Source organism: Dama dama, chromosome 21 (assembly GCF_033118175.1).
Source record: "Dama dama isolate Ldn47 chromosome 21, ASM3311817v1, whole genome shotgun sequence".
Lineage (NCBI taxonomy): Eukaryota > Metazoa > Chordata > Mammalia > Artiodactyla > Cervidae > Dama > Dama dama.
This window is the reverse complement of record NC_083701.1, coordinates 16,851,183-16,865,089: the sequence shown is the minus strand read 5'-3', so window position 1 is coordinate 16,865,089 and position 13,907 is coordinate 16,851,183. Positions and strand designations below refer to the sequence as shown.

General features: G+C 46.7%; 1 protein-coding gene across 1 annotated transcript in view; it reads right to left on the bottom strand.

Moving 5' to 3' along the window:
* FBXO32 (F-box protein 32) overlaps positions 1–12,887 on the bottom strand; it is a 36,874-nt gene extending 23,987 nt beyond the window's left edge. Inside the window, exons 1-4 of the mRNA XM_061123255.1 lie at positions 12,632–12,887; positions 6,445–6,557; positions 5,564–5,613; positions 4,415–4,507 (exon numbers count right to left, since the gene is read on the bottom strand). Of these exons, the coding sequence (XP_060979238.1) occupies positions 4,415–4,507; positions 5,564–5,613; positions 6,445–6,557; positions 12,632–12,747 (372 nt within the window). The 5' untranslated portion in view covers positions 12,748–12,887. The remainder of the gene's footprint in view (positions 1–4,414; positions 4,508–5,563; positions 5,614–6,444; positions 6,558–12,631) is intronic.
* Between the last annotated feature and the right edge of the window lie 1,020 nt (positions 12,888–13,907).

Sequence of the window (13,907 nt, the reverse complement as noted above, 5' to 3'; positions counted from 1 at the left end):
CTTAGGATGACTGAGAAAGCTAGGAATTCTGAGATGCAGCACTGCTTGGTAAAATCGCCAGCACCCTAATCAGCCAGCATTCACTTTAAGATTAGCTTGGGACCTTCACTGCTAATACCCTACAGTGCATTCTCCCAGTTTGCAACCACTTCTGCCATCATTTTAAAACAGGCTTAGGGCTCTGCTCCTTTGACTTTGTTGCCATTGGGAGGGCTGACCTCCTTCCCTCCATCCCTGTTTCTCAGTCCCGAAGGAAAAAGACACCACCGGTTTTAAGACCCAGGGGGCAGGACTCAAACTTTAAGCAAAGGAAGGCTGTGCACAACCAGATTAATCCAAGGTCACTTGGGCAGAGGGACCCGGTGCAGGGCCCAGCTGCCCGCACACATCATGACCCACCAGGGGCTTGGCAACAGCATGCCTTTAATTGAAGGCATTGGGTTTAAATTTGAGTCATCATTGTGCCATATTTCAGCCTTTCGTTTGCCAAACCGCCAGTCAACTTAAACTAAAACATGTTTTTGGAAAAAGATTTTTAGGGGGTGGTAAGAACACAGTAACTTGCTGGAAACATTCAAATGGACTTAGGGCTGTAATGCAGAAAAAAATAAAAACGTGCATCGGTTTAGGTTGTGGATGTTCTCTGTGGCAGAGGAACAGAGAGAGTGTGGTTGCAAACTTTTTGTTTGTCCTTCCCCAACTGTTGCACACAAGGGGCAATTCATTAAGGTCATGTGTGTGTGCAGGCTAAATTGCTAAATTGTCTGACTGTGCGTCCCTGCGGACTATAGCCTGCCAGGCTCCTCTGTCCATGGGATTCTCCAGGCAAGAATACTGGAGTGGGTTGCCATGCCCTCCTCCAGGGGGTCTTTCCGACCCAAGGACTGAACCTGCATTTCTTACGTCTCCTGCATTGGCAGGTGGGTTCTTTACCACTAGCACTACCGCCACCTGGGAATCCCCTTCATTAAGGTCAGGAACTTGCTATTCAAGGTTCTTCCTGATCTAAAGACAGCTTCTAGAGTTACCAGGTACTTGGCCACATTCTCATGCCATAGAGAGAGCTGGGAGAACCAAAGATCATTCTGGCATTTAAGTGTTAAAGCCCTCTCTTGCACTCATGCCTCAGTGTGTCTTGTTTAAAAACTTATTATGCAAAATATAAGTTGGGCTCCCAAGTGGTTTCTGGGCTGGTTGGCAAACTTGAAAACACGCTAGCGTCAACTGGTGGATAAACTTAACTAGCAATGCCAGGGTACCACCTTCAGCTGATGAACTTGAATGCACTAGAGGTGGGCTTCCTAGAGAAAAAAGCTTCACAGGTGATTCTAATGTGCAACTGTGTGTCTTCCGGAGACTTACTTTCTCTGTTGGGCTCTCTGTGCCCTGGACGGGTTAGTCAGCACAGTGTTTTCCTGGTTACAGTTCTAACCCCACCACTGGCCCATCTCCTGGAATCTTCACCGGCTCCCCAGGGGAATTTCCAAAATGTGTCGGTCTTGAGGCATGGTGTAAACCCATTTTTTAAAAAGTGACCTTTCATAAGTGGGTAAGTTGCTGCTTTTAGAGATTTTAAATCATCTTTAAAAACCACAGTTAAAATTGTGTTTAAGCCACTGGTGGTATGGAGAGAAGTGGGTAGAGGCAATCAGTGTAGCCTAAAGCCAATTAAACAAAGGTACAAACGTTATATAAAAACCTCTCCAATTTATTGTCAAATTTCTGATTCTAAAAGTTCCACAAAATTTTCATGCTATCTGATAAAACTCATAACACTGAGATAGGAGTGTTGGCAATCTTTTTCATTCCCTCTGCTTGTCTCTTTTATGGAGATTGATAGCCAGTATGAACACGATACATTTTTTAAAATGTACTTTGTCTTTAAAGAGGTTAAACAAATTTGAAGGCGTCAGAGTTGATTCTTCTGGTACTGAGGAATCATTGTAGTATTAAGAAACCATTAGGCCAAAGCAGTAAGATGAGGATAAAACACTGGCAAACTACTTTGCAAAGTTGTTTTAAGGATAAGAAGACTATTTGAGAACAACTTAAGTGTCTTAAGTTCCTTAGAAGAAAACCCTCAAAATGTGGTGCCTATCATTAAAATGTTTTAAGCTCTTTATAAAAATAACATTTCTCAAATTACAGAGGACTCTAACAGTGAAGAGGAAAAAAAGATTATTCTTTCCAAAATAGATATTTTCCCCCACTTTCTGAACCTAATAACAGAAAGCATTCAATAGTTTCTTTAACTTCAAGATTAGGAGATTGTGCTCATACTGTTAGATACAAGGTTCTTCATGCTGAGTTTTAATCAAAAGGAAATGGCATTATTCTCCAGGTATTTTTTTTTTAAGTAGAAAAACATTTTTTTTTTTTAATCAACCAAATTGAAAAGGTCTTTCAGGGAGAATAAACAATAATTTTTTAAACACATAAGAAGATTTAATAGCCAACTAGTCTAAAAATTAAAAAATTCAGTCTGGAAAAGCTTACCAATTATAAAATCTTGTCATTATAATAAAAAATATTAATTGAATTCCCAGAAATAAAATTGCCTTGTGTGATCAATTAGAGTTGATTCTTATAAACAGTAATTTTGATAGGTAGGTAATAACAAATATTAGTAGCTGACTTTGACTAACATATTCCGGCCTGCAGAAAATTTCCATGTATGTTACTGAGTTTCACAGCTACTCTGTGAAGTTAGGTTATTCCAAGTCCTTCTTCCACTTGGGAACGTAAGGGTCAAACAATGTGAAAGAAGTGGCGCTGAGATCTGACCACAGGCCATTTTACTTTCAGTCCTTTGCTTATATGGAGCTCCTCCTTGTAGCAGCTAAAGAGTGTGGACTTTAACTGCCGGTTTCAGATTTGGCTATCTTCCCTTACGTAGCTTTGTGACCTTGGACAGGTCATTTTACTTCTCTGTACCTCTCTATGTAAACAGAGAATAAAAGTACCTATACTTTACACAGTTAATGGAAGGCTAAGAAGTATTAGTGCACATAATTGCTTGAAATAGATTTCCACAATTCAACTCCTTGTTCCTTTGCTTTATCTTATTTCTTGTGGAAAGGAGAACAGGTAGAAAGGAGAACCATCTAAAAACTAACCATATGCTGATCAGTTTGGGATCAAGACATCAGATCTGGGAGACTGGAAACTATTCACCTTCTTAGTGACAAGTTCCAGGTCTTCCTGGACCTCACTCCAACCAGCCTGCGCTGGGTTGTGGGCCAAAATGACCTCCCAGAGTCAGCAGAGTCACACTGAATGACATGAACGTCTCATTGTTATCCCTTTTGGTCTGGAATAAGGGCTCATCTGAGCAGGCAGACAGACAGACCTGATCACGGGCTCAGCTCAAAGCTTCTAACCTACAAGAGGCCTGGGTTTGTGTGTGAGTGTGGTGCGTGTGTTTTAAAATCAGGTCAGTTGGGACAGCCAGGCCTGTATCTGCCCAGATGACAGGTGAACGATCCAGGCCTCAAGGGGGCTTGAATGTCATCGCTCTGGCTCAGTCTTTGCAATCATCTGACTCATTGACACAGCACTGAGAAGCACAACAACCCAGGAAAAAGAAAATAAAAACCCGACCGGCCAACACCCATAGGGGGTAAACTGCCTTCTACTTCTGATCCTAAAACCCAAACAGCTGCTACCTCCCAGATGGAACTGCTGAGAACAAGGGAGCTTGGGGGAAAAACAGCCACCGAGCAATTAAAAAGAATCAGTGACTTGAAGGTCATGGTTAGGCTTAACTTGTTTTACTACCTTCATCATTAATATTTTCCTAAAGCTCATTAATTTTTTTTTTCCCCCAACTCAGGGTTTAAAATAGGAAGCAACTGACCCCAGCAGGTAGTTTCAGGCTTGCAGTGAACCTCGGACTGAATATTGTCATCACGTGGCGGTGGAGGGGTGGGAGAAGGGAGTCAGGGAAACAAGGGTCCAATGCGCCTGAACACCCAGCTTTGAGGCTTAAACCAAAAATGTCTTAGGTTCACCCAGAGTCAGCTAAAGTTGGGGAAGGAGGAAGGCCAGTGAGAATGGCCAGAGGGGCATAAAAATTGTAAAACAAGCCAAGGTGCTTTACAACTTGTTTTCTGCTAAATTCTCTCTGGCCAATGTTGCTGCCAGGGCCGATGCTGCCCGCCCCGTGGCTCCCGTGAGGGATTATGGCGTCCCTGTCTGGGGGCGCCGATCACAGGGACACCCTAACAGGATCCATACGGGAACCGGAAGTCCATCCAGGGAGGGGGACGTTGAGGAGTCCATTTTCAGCTTTCCTCAAGATGTCCAGGGTCCTAAAAAGTTACTTATATCGGGCAGGGGTGGGGGTGGGGGCTACTTCAAGACAACCTAAAGAGACACTTCAACTTGAGAGTCTGGGTAATCAATAGAGACTTACCCGTACAACGTAGTTAAATCTTCTGGAATCCAGAATGGCAGTTGAGAAGTCCAGCCTGTTGAAAGCTTCCCCAAGAGTGCAGTATCCATGGCGCTGAATGTGAAAACAGGGGGTGCAGAGGTCACGTTCTAGAATGATCTGCCTGGACTCTGCGGACCAGCTGGGTGGCTATCTAAGGTAACCTGCTCCTTTCCTGCACCATGATCAGCTCTTTCTGGGAAACTCCACCCCCCTACCCCTCACCCCCGTGAGCCACAAAGATGGGTGGTTCAGCAGACAGTTGCTTTAGTCAGTGACTGAAGCTGTGACGTGTCCCCTGTGGACCCTTGTCCTCCGCATGCACTTGCTTATTGAGGAAGGGTTGGGAGATAGATATGTGATGTATGTTGATCACGGGAACATACTTCTGGGGGGAGAATTAACCCTGTGTGTGTTAGCTCTGTCTGCCATCCTGCCTCACATCTCTAGGTCTTTTCTCACTGTGATCATCAGAAGTGTTTTTAAGGCTTCACGAAGGAGCCAGAGAAGTTTTGGTCTTTCCCCTGTGAATGCACAAGGCACTGAGGGTGGAAAGCCCTGACTCACAGCCCCAGCTCTACTCCCAGAACCTGGGTGGTCTCGGGTATATCACTGTCCCCCTCTCAGGGCCTCAAATCACAGAGGGAACTAGTTCTCCCAGGTCCCTGACAGGGGTAGAAATTCTATCAATCTGCCATGCAAATTGAGATATTACAATGTTGTGTTCTCTTCTGCATCTTGGTTGTGCAGCATCACACCAGGCAGGCACAAAAACTTCTACTGTATTTAGTAATTAAACCTCCAGGGCTAAAATGAACCGAGTTGAAGTCTAAAAGTGATGTTAGAACAAAAGGGAGGCATTGTCCTGAGGGAAATGCTGGAACTTTATAACAGTTCCAGCCTTTGAGATGTGAATATTCATCTCCATTAAGCACTTTTACAGTCATCATCTCACTGAACAACTGGGGAGTCCACCTAGAGACTTTAGCCTCTCTCTCTGTAGCCCCAAACTGATGGTTGGCTAGGTAGTGGGCTGTAAGCCAGCACCACCCACACCCAAGGAGAGAGTCCTATACTCTCCTAGGGCAGGTATAAATAAGCATTCTCATTAACAAACAGATGAGTGCTCACCTCTTTAGTACTTCCTTTGTGAACATAGATCCATTTTTCTTGGTGGAAATCTAAAAAGACAAACAAACAAAACCCCATAGCTTTAAAATTTACATGTCCAAGATTTTGCATTTATTTTTCATTTACTCCAAAGTGTTAAAAAGTTTTGACAGAACATGCAAAGACTCTACTGACAGTCTAAGGGGATGCAAATGCCTAATTTCTGCAGTGTATAAATACCAGAGTTATAACTTACTTTGTTGAAGGCATTTCAAGTCTTTGATACTCAGATCGAGTATACCAAAGCTCCAAATTAAAGAAAAAAAAAAATCTAATACCCAAGTACAAGTTTGTGTTAAATGCCAAGCCTACAAGTTAAACAATGCCATAAAGAGTAGAAATAAAACAGATAACATGAAGAAGCCATGCAGTACAGATGGAATCAACTAAAGATCTGTAATTCCTGTTTATTAACAGAAATGTAGACTCTCTGTTCGTACATCCAGCATCTAGAACTGTTACTAGTGTTTTTACAAGGAAAGAGGGGGAAGAAATATACATTCAAAGCCTCAAAACCCAGTTCCAAATGAAAGCACACACTGGTGCTTCAGCTGACCATATCACTGGATAATAACTAAACTATGTCAAATATAAGTGACAAGCCAGGAAAAAATACCCCAACTAGCAACTGACTTATAAACACAACTATAAAGAATACATTAATCTCACTCATAAAATGCATAACCAGGTTTCTGAGTGCAAAGATCCCTGTAACCTCTGTCAGTGACACAGTCAATGTGAAAGCCAATGTCAAACATGTGAAGTGTGATTCCCCGCCCCAAGAACCAATCAAAACGATCTTCAGACAGCTTTCTTTCTTAAGTTCAAAACAAACGGCTTACACTGAGTTTTGGTTTTGCTATTCAGCATGTCCTTCTTTCTCTTCTTGGCTGCAACGTCATAGTTCAGGCTGTTGAAAAGGTTCTCCTTATTGTATACTTCCTTGCTGCAATAACTAGGAATAATAAGACCAGACAGGATGAGCTGTAACAGTTATACTTTAACATGAGCTGTTTCTATAAATAACTCACTGCAGTTATAAAACTCAATCATATGTGCTCCTCAAACAAAGCAATGAAATAATCACTCAAAAGAAGTCTGCACAGGCCCAGTCTTGCCTCTTTTAGGAAGAAAATAGTGTCACGTCTCTATGGAAGACAGGGATGGGGGCTTCTACTCATTTTGAATGCCCAACAGTGTTTGCCATTGTATTAGATACATAGCTCTGCACTCTTTTAAGAGCCACCCAGCGTACAGCAACATTACTTTAAGCAAAAATTATGAATGGTGGGGAGAGAGGAAGAGGGAGGGCTACTGGTATCACTATAATATACAATATTTTCATTTTGCAAAAATCATCCACCTCAAGCTGCTTTTAAAAAAATAGCTTTATGGAGATATGATTCACATACCGTATCTTTGACCTATTTATTTACTTATTTTTAATTAATTTATTTTTTAATTGAACGATAATTGCTTTACAGGATTTTGTTGTTTTCCGTCAAACCTCAACATGAATCAGCCATAGGTATACATGTGTCCCCTCCCTCTTGAACCTCCCTCCCATCTCCCTGCCCATCCCAAGCTGCTTTTAACTAGCATGCTCCCCTCATGTCTTTAAAACATTTACAGAAATCTGACTTATAGACTGTATTTCTAGGAGGTGTTCAGCATATAGTATCAGTTGTTTAGGTTTCATATCATTCCTTGACTAACCCCTAGGCATCATGTTGTGAGGTGAAGACCTTGAGTCCTAAATGAAACAAGCTGAATTTACAATTCACACATCTATTAGGGCTGAAAAGACAGAACTGGCCAATTCACAGGTCACTAAACAATGTACAGTTTCAACTTGGGTTGGGGCATATTTCCTTCAGTAAGCTTAGCTGTCTTTGGGGGGCTGATGGAGTTCTATCATGTAATGGGACTTGAGAGTATATCTCCAAAGAGTTTCCGCAGAAGGAATGCAGGAGAAATATTGAGAAGATATAATGAAAAGATCCCCCTACCCCCACCTCCCAACCCCCATGGGGTATGCATATGCCAGGCAGAATTTTTATTTTTTTCAGGCAAGATTTATAATGTCAACCTGTAAAACATCAACTAGGTTTTTTTTTTCTTACATCAACCATATATTAGAGCCCTTTAACTTTCTGAATTCTTTTGCTGAATTTAAAATATGATTTGATTTATATCTTGTTTGGACCAACATCTGTTGGATACGATGAGGTATACTTGCACTTCTCCATGTTATGAGTATTATGTAAAAGAGAAGAGAGGGGTTGAAAAACAATTTCCAGTATCCTATTGCTATCAATACAATGATCTCTCCAGTACTTCAATAAGTACAATAAGTATCTTGCTAATATGCTTACACGTGATAGCACCAACAATATGCTCAGTGTTTCTGGACCCAGAGGGATAGGCGTGATGGATAATCAGTCATTTGTTAATCTTCCCTCAGAAGGCCAAGCTTAATACCATTTATTGAGCTTCCTAATATCATTAGCCTTCTCCTTCTCATTCCGGGATACAGGATACTTTGAGGTTTCTGCGGGTTTACTGTAGAAATGCCCTGTCTTAGGGAACACTAAGTCTCACTGAGCCCAGGGTGAATGTTTTGGGCCTGGCTTTGTATCACACGTGAGTGTGTATTTGCTTGCACAGCTCTAGGGGCACGAAACCATTGAGCAGCCAGCTGCCCGGTGCCAAGGTCAGCAGGATAAGAGGGGCAGCAGAAACGGGGAGCAGAATTCAGAGTTCTTAGAGCTAATTTAAGAAATTTCTGTCAACGCTGAGGAGAAGGGAGGAAAATGGAAAGTCACTTGACTGGTCCATGATGTACCAAAGCTGAGAACAGCTTTAGAAAACAAAGTTGAGGCCATTTCGTGTAAAAATATCCCACGAAGACTTATTTTTAAAGGAAACACACACTGGCACCATGAGCAGACACCTACAGCATGAATTCCACATAGACAGCGCCACAAAATGAAGCTGTCTTATTCTCAATCACACATTCAAGGTTTAGCAGAGCATTTCGGGGCCTGGGCCATAGATTGTGACCATTCCTTAGCAATGTTAAATATTTATCTTTCATCTTATTCTTTTCTAATTGAAAACATTCCTCAAAGGAATTTGAGCACTTGCCTTCCTCACAGAAATAACAATAACCTGCTTTAAGCCTGAGTGACTCATTTCCAAAGCTAGTTTTAAGAAGAATTCGACATAATTGATGACGCTTTCCCACTGGAGAATGTAGAAAAGCTTTAACCAAAGACAAACCCTGCACTTTTCACTTAGGTTTTGGACTTCAGGGGTAGGGCCTGGGAGGAAGGACCACGGGGTTTATTTGTGTTGCTTGCTTATATGTTTTCTTTTAAGCAATAATATATTCAGTTAGAGGCTATTTTGAGAGTTCAATTATGTCCATTTCAAGAAAATGCAAAGCCAATGGAAAATTACAACTGAAATTTTGAACAAGAAAAGCCACCATCATTTGGGAACCATGACTTTTTTTTTTAAAATAAGCAAAACCATTTAAAGAGGCTGTCTTCTTCATTAAATGCAGTAGTAACCAGTAACTTGCTATTTTATAGTCAGTTCTAACTAATCTTGATTTTTATAGGCACAGGCCTAGAATAAGAAAAAAAAGACCTCTTCCAGCCCTGTACTGTCATCACACACATAGCAAGATACTTAAAGACAACTTTAAAAAAAATGCAAGATTTCAAAATAAATGCATTTGGCAGCAGAGACAAAGGCAGGGAAGAAAAAAAAAAAAAAAGAAGTCCTAATTCTCATTTCATTTGTAATAGACCATTTGGAGAGAGCCGTGGCCTACTCCTAAGGACTTAGTTGTAGATTAAGGCCAATGAGAGTCCTAGGCTAATTTACTCCAATACATACCCAAACTGTCAGACTCACAGGGCGAGAACCCCATTGTTGTGGCAAAACAAACAGCCTAGTGTATGAAGCCCTGAGAACACTGCCTTGCACACAATAAGTGCTCATAAAAATCTTAACTATTATTTTATTTGCTTATTCACTATTTTATTTGCTTGTTTTTATTTGTGCACCCAGGGCACCAGGGTAAACTTCCTGCTTCCTGGTTCAGCCTTAGCTGTACTTTTGGAGTTTTCAGAGGCGCCCCTGCAGGCTTGCAGAAGGGTAGCCCACGCTCAGGGAGCTGAGATGACTCATCTGGGGGGTGGGGCAGGGCAGGGCTGGGGGTTATTGGTGAGCAGGACTGCTTGAGAGGTGGCTCAACCACCAGTTCCTTGAAGCCCTCTTGGATCACCCTAATTCCTGCTGAACTCTTTCCTTGAATTTTTTTCATCTGCCCAAATGTAACACTTGCCATTCCTCTTAGGTAGTTTCAACTTTTTCACAGGGCACCCTCCTTGAAGCTTATCTGAAATCCTCCCTTGATCTCAGTTCAGGGCACTTAGCTATGACGGGGTTTTGGAACATTCAGCTGCTGGAAGAAGACAGGGCCCGGGACACAGAGAGAATGGCCAGCAGGGTCCAGAGAAGGTGCTCTGGGCAGAGAAGCTGTGGTCCACTCACAAAAAACACCATGGTCCCCAGGTTGCAACATACCAAGGGCACCCTCACCCCCCCACCCCCGCGCCCCCACTCTTGTCCAGGCAGCTCACAGAATGGGAGGTGGAATCAGACTAAGTGCCTGAGGCCTCTTCTGCAGGCCTCTATTGCACATCCACCCCCCTCCCTCTCTTTCGAAAGGGCCTGCCTTTTGTTTTCTCCTAACAGGAGAGGCATTCAGCTTCACCTGAGTAGGCAGGCTGGCCGCCCAAACCTGACATCACAGAGCAACATCACCAGGACTGAAAACAGGAGGGATATTTGAGCCTGCAAACCCGGGTTTCAGAAGGCCAACGGCTTTGAAGAAATTGGCAGACTTCTCATGTGAAGTAGGGAAGGGACTGTTTACAATTGCTGGGGAAAAAAATTACTCTGCAAACAAACAGGGAGCTGCTTTGCTAGGAGCTACCAAATGAATCCTCAAATCTGACTCATCCAACAGCCCCAAGTGGTCACTAAGTGGATCACCATTTGTGATGATGGTGGTAGGGTGGCAGTTCTAGCTCAGATGGCCTGAAAGGGGAGGAAAGAAAGGAGGTTCAAGCGGAGAGAGAGGTGGGAAGCTAAGGGTAAACTTTCGTGGTAAGGTAAACCTGTCTCCAGGTCTCCCCTACTATGGAGAGAGAGGCACCACTTTTCTAAATGGGAGTGACACCAGCTTATCTCCCAGAGCAGATTCAGTGTGAATGTTTATGCCAAGCAGAGCCTCTGATTTGGAAACTCTCCTGCCGAACCCACTGGTCTGTCTCCCACTGAGGAACATCCTACGCTTGTATCTGGGTGAGCCACTAGGACACAGCTGAGCAGACCATGGCTGCACCTCCCTAGGAAGAATCCAAACTGTCACCTCAAAATAAAGTCCAAAATATTAGATCCTCACTTCTTAGGAATGAGGAGGAAGGAAGGAAAGAAGGAAGGAAGGAAAGAAAGAAGCTTGCATTCTACTATACCAAAAAAAAAGCTTTTAGTCCAGGGAGAAAAATTTAGACCAAATGGGCAACTAGAGTCCCTAAAAGAGTCTAGAGACAGCAGATAGTCTTTTTATTTTTCTGTAAATTTTCTGAGTTTCCATAAGTAAGATTTCTTTAGAGTGCTACCCAAACTCCCCAGGGACGACCTCAAAGTGTCTTTAAAGTAAAAGGTCAATGTGCTCTTGTCTTCCCTGGCAGACCCCCAAGATCAATTACTTTTATTTTTTTCCACTGGAAAACAAAAAGTGATGCTTCACAAATCACAAACAGGTGCGGGGCCCTGGAAGGCAGGACGCTGAAATAACCATATTTCCTTGATAGTTTTTGTAAAATTGAGTGCCAGGGGCTCAGCCAAACAACCATTGGTAAATCTGAGTGGGAAGCTGGCCCAGGTACAGGACTCTCCACCGAAGTCAGTCTAAGGGCTGGGGGCGGGGAGCAGTGGTTTTCACCAAAGGCCACGGGTAAAGTCACCCAAGGGTAAGCAGGCTGCACTGATCCCCTCTGGGCCAGATGGCAGCGCTGTGGATGCCAACTGTGGTGATGAGGACTGACAGACTCCAGGCCATCCAACTCCTTAGTCGCTGCTTCTGTGCTATTAACCGGGGTGGGGGTGGGGCTCCTCGGAAACTCAGATTTTCCACCACACTGACAGTTCAGGTGGAACTTGACTCCAGAGGCTCACCCACGCCGGGTGGACTTTCTGCAGGGGATGGGCATCACTTGAAATGGGGGCGCACTCACTATACAAAGAAAACGCCCGAAAGGGCTACTGAGGAAACAGGTGCAAAGACGCGGTCCTCCCAGAGGCCGAGGGCTTGTGGGAGTCTCAGCCCACCTCCCTCCCCTCCTCCGCAGCTCTGCCTCCTCGGGTCTTTACCGTCGCTCCGCCAGCACGGATGCCCCAGGGACCATCTGGTCGCCCCTTCCCGGTTACTCATCTTCTCTGCCCACTCTGTGGTCGCCTGTGCGTGGGAAGAGCCTGGAGGCGCGGCGGCCGGGACCCATGTCCAATCCCGTCTCAGACGTGTGCTCAGAGCCCCGCCACCCCAGGGCCCACCCCAGGATGAAGGTCATGCGGCCCACTCGCCGGCGCCCACTCCCCACCCCTACCCCCCACGCAAATCGCACGACGCTGGTATCCTTTAAGGCAGTGGACCCCTGAAGTTGGGTCTGAGTTTTAGCGTTTGGGGATAAGATCAGTTTCTCAGAGGGACCAGCATTCTGTAAGAAGTGCCCACTTGGAGACGCTGACCTTGAACAATAAGAGAAACCAAACACCCGTGCTCTGCCGACATCTCTGCAGAAACCCGGGATAATCCACTTCCATCCTTCTGGTCCGGGGCTCCCTCCTCACCCTGTTCCGGCCTGCCTGCGTCGCATTCACCCGCCCCCGACTCCGAGAGGCCAGCCCGAGTCCGTCCGCCGCCGCTGAAGTTGGTGGCGACCCCCTCACCTGCCGAGGTCGCTCACGAAGCTGCCGCTCTTCTCGTCCAGGAAGCGTTTCCAGCCATCCGCCGTCTTGACCCAGCTCTGCCCGGGGGACCGCCAGTCCTGCCCGAGGAATGGCATGGCACTGCCGAGGGATGCGACGGATGCAGGCGACGGACTGGGGGACGGGGACCCGCCCGGCGGCCTCGGGGGCGCGCCCGCCCTGGGCGGCTGCTTGGGGTGCTTGGGGGCCGGTGAGTGAGCGGCTGCGGGATCGGGGGCTGCGGAGCGAGGTGCCCGCGCTCGCGGAACGCGCTATGGAGGGTCGCGGGCTGCGCGAGGCTCGCTGCAGTGCAGCGCTGCGGTCCGGGCCGCCGTATTTATCCTGGGCCGCCGGCCGCGGCTCTTTGTTGCCGGAAGAGCCGCCTGCTCTTAGCCCGGCCCCCCCCAGCCCGGAGGCCACGTGGCTTTGTTTATAGGCTCGACTTGTTTTCCGAGGCGCCCGCGGCTCCTGCTCCTCTGGCTGTTGCACAACCGCTCGCCGATGGAAACTTGAAGCCGCGCTGCGGGGCCGGGGCTCCCACTGGCCCCTCCGCCCCGGGCCCCTCTGCGCTCCCTTCCTGTTCGCAAAGGGCGCAGCTGCTGCGGCCCGAGCGCGAAGCCGGGCGCTCGGGGAAACTGCGCCCCGTCCTCCTGCAGCTCCCGGCCTGGCGAGGTGCGGGGAGGACTAGGCCCGGGCGGCGTCTGGATCGCTGCGGAGCGGGGGTGGGAAGAAAGGCTCCCCGCCTCCCAGCCCCGAGCTGTCACAGTCGAGCCCCGCGGTTCCGAGCGGCCTTGCGGGAGCCGACCCGGCACTGCGCGGCCCGGAGCCGGGTAGCGGGACGCAGCCTCCTGGCCTCTCTCACTGCCTAGACCCCGATCTCCTCGGCGGAGGAGGGGATCCGCCGCGAGGCGGGGATGGGAGGAGGGACTGTCTTCCACCTCCCTCTGCCCTCGAACTGTTGAAGAGTCTGTTGTCAGACCTGTCCCCGGGGTGGCAAAGGAAGGAGAAGGAGGCCGGGCGGCGGCAGGTCCCCGCACGGTGGGAGTGGAGAGCAGGGACCGTCCCCCACCCCTCTGCGCGCCTAAGCGAGCGGCGCTGGCGGCTGCAGCGCCCGGCCCAGCACAGCGCAGCGGGGGAGCAGGTTAGATGTGTCCCAGCTCCGCTTACTGTCCAGCCTCCCTCTAGGACGCCGGGGCCTGGGCTTTTGTTCTGAAGAACCGCTAAGCCCCTTCCCCTTCCTTGCTGTTTGGTATCCTCT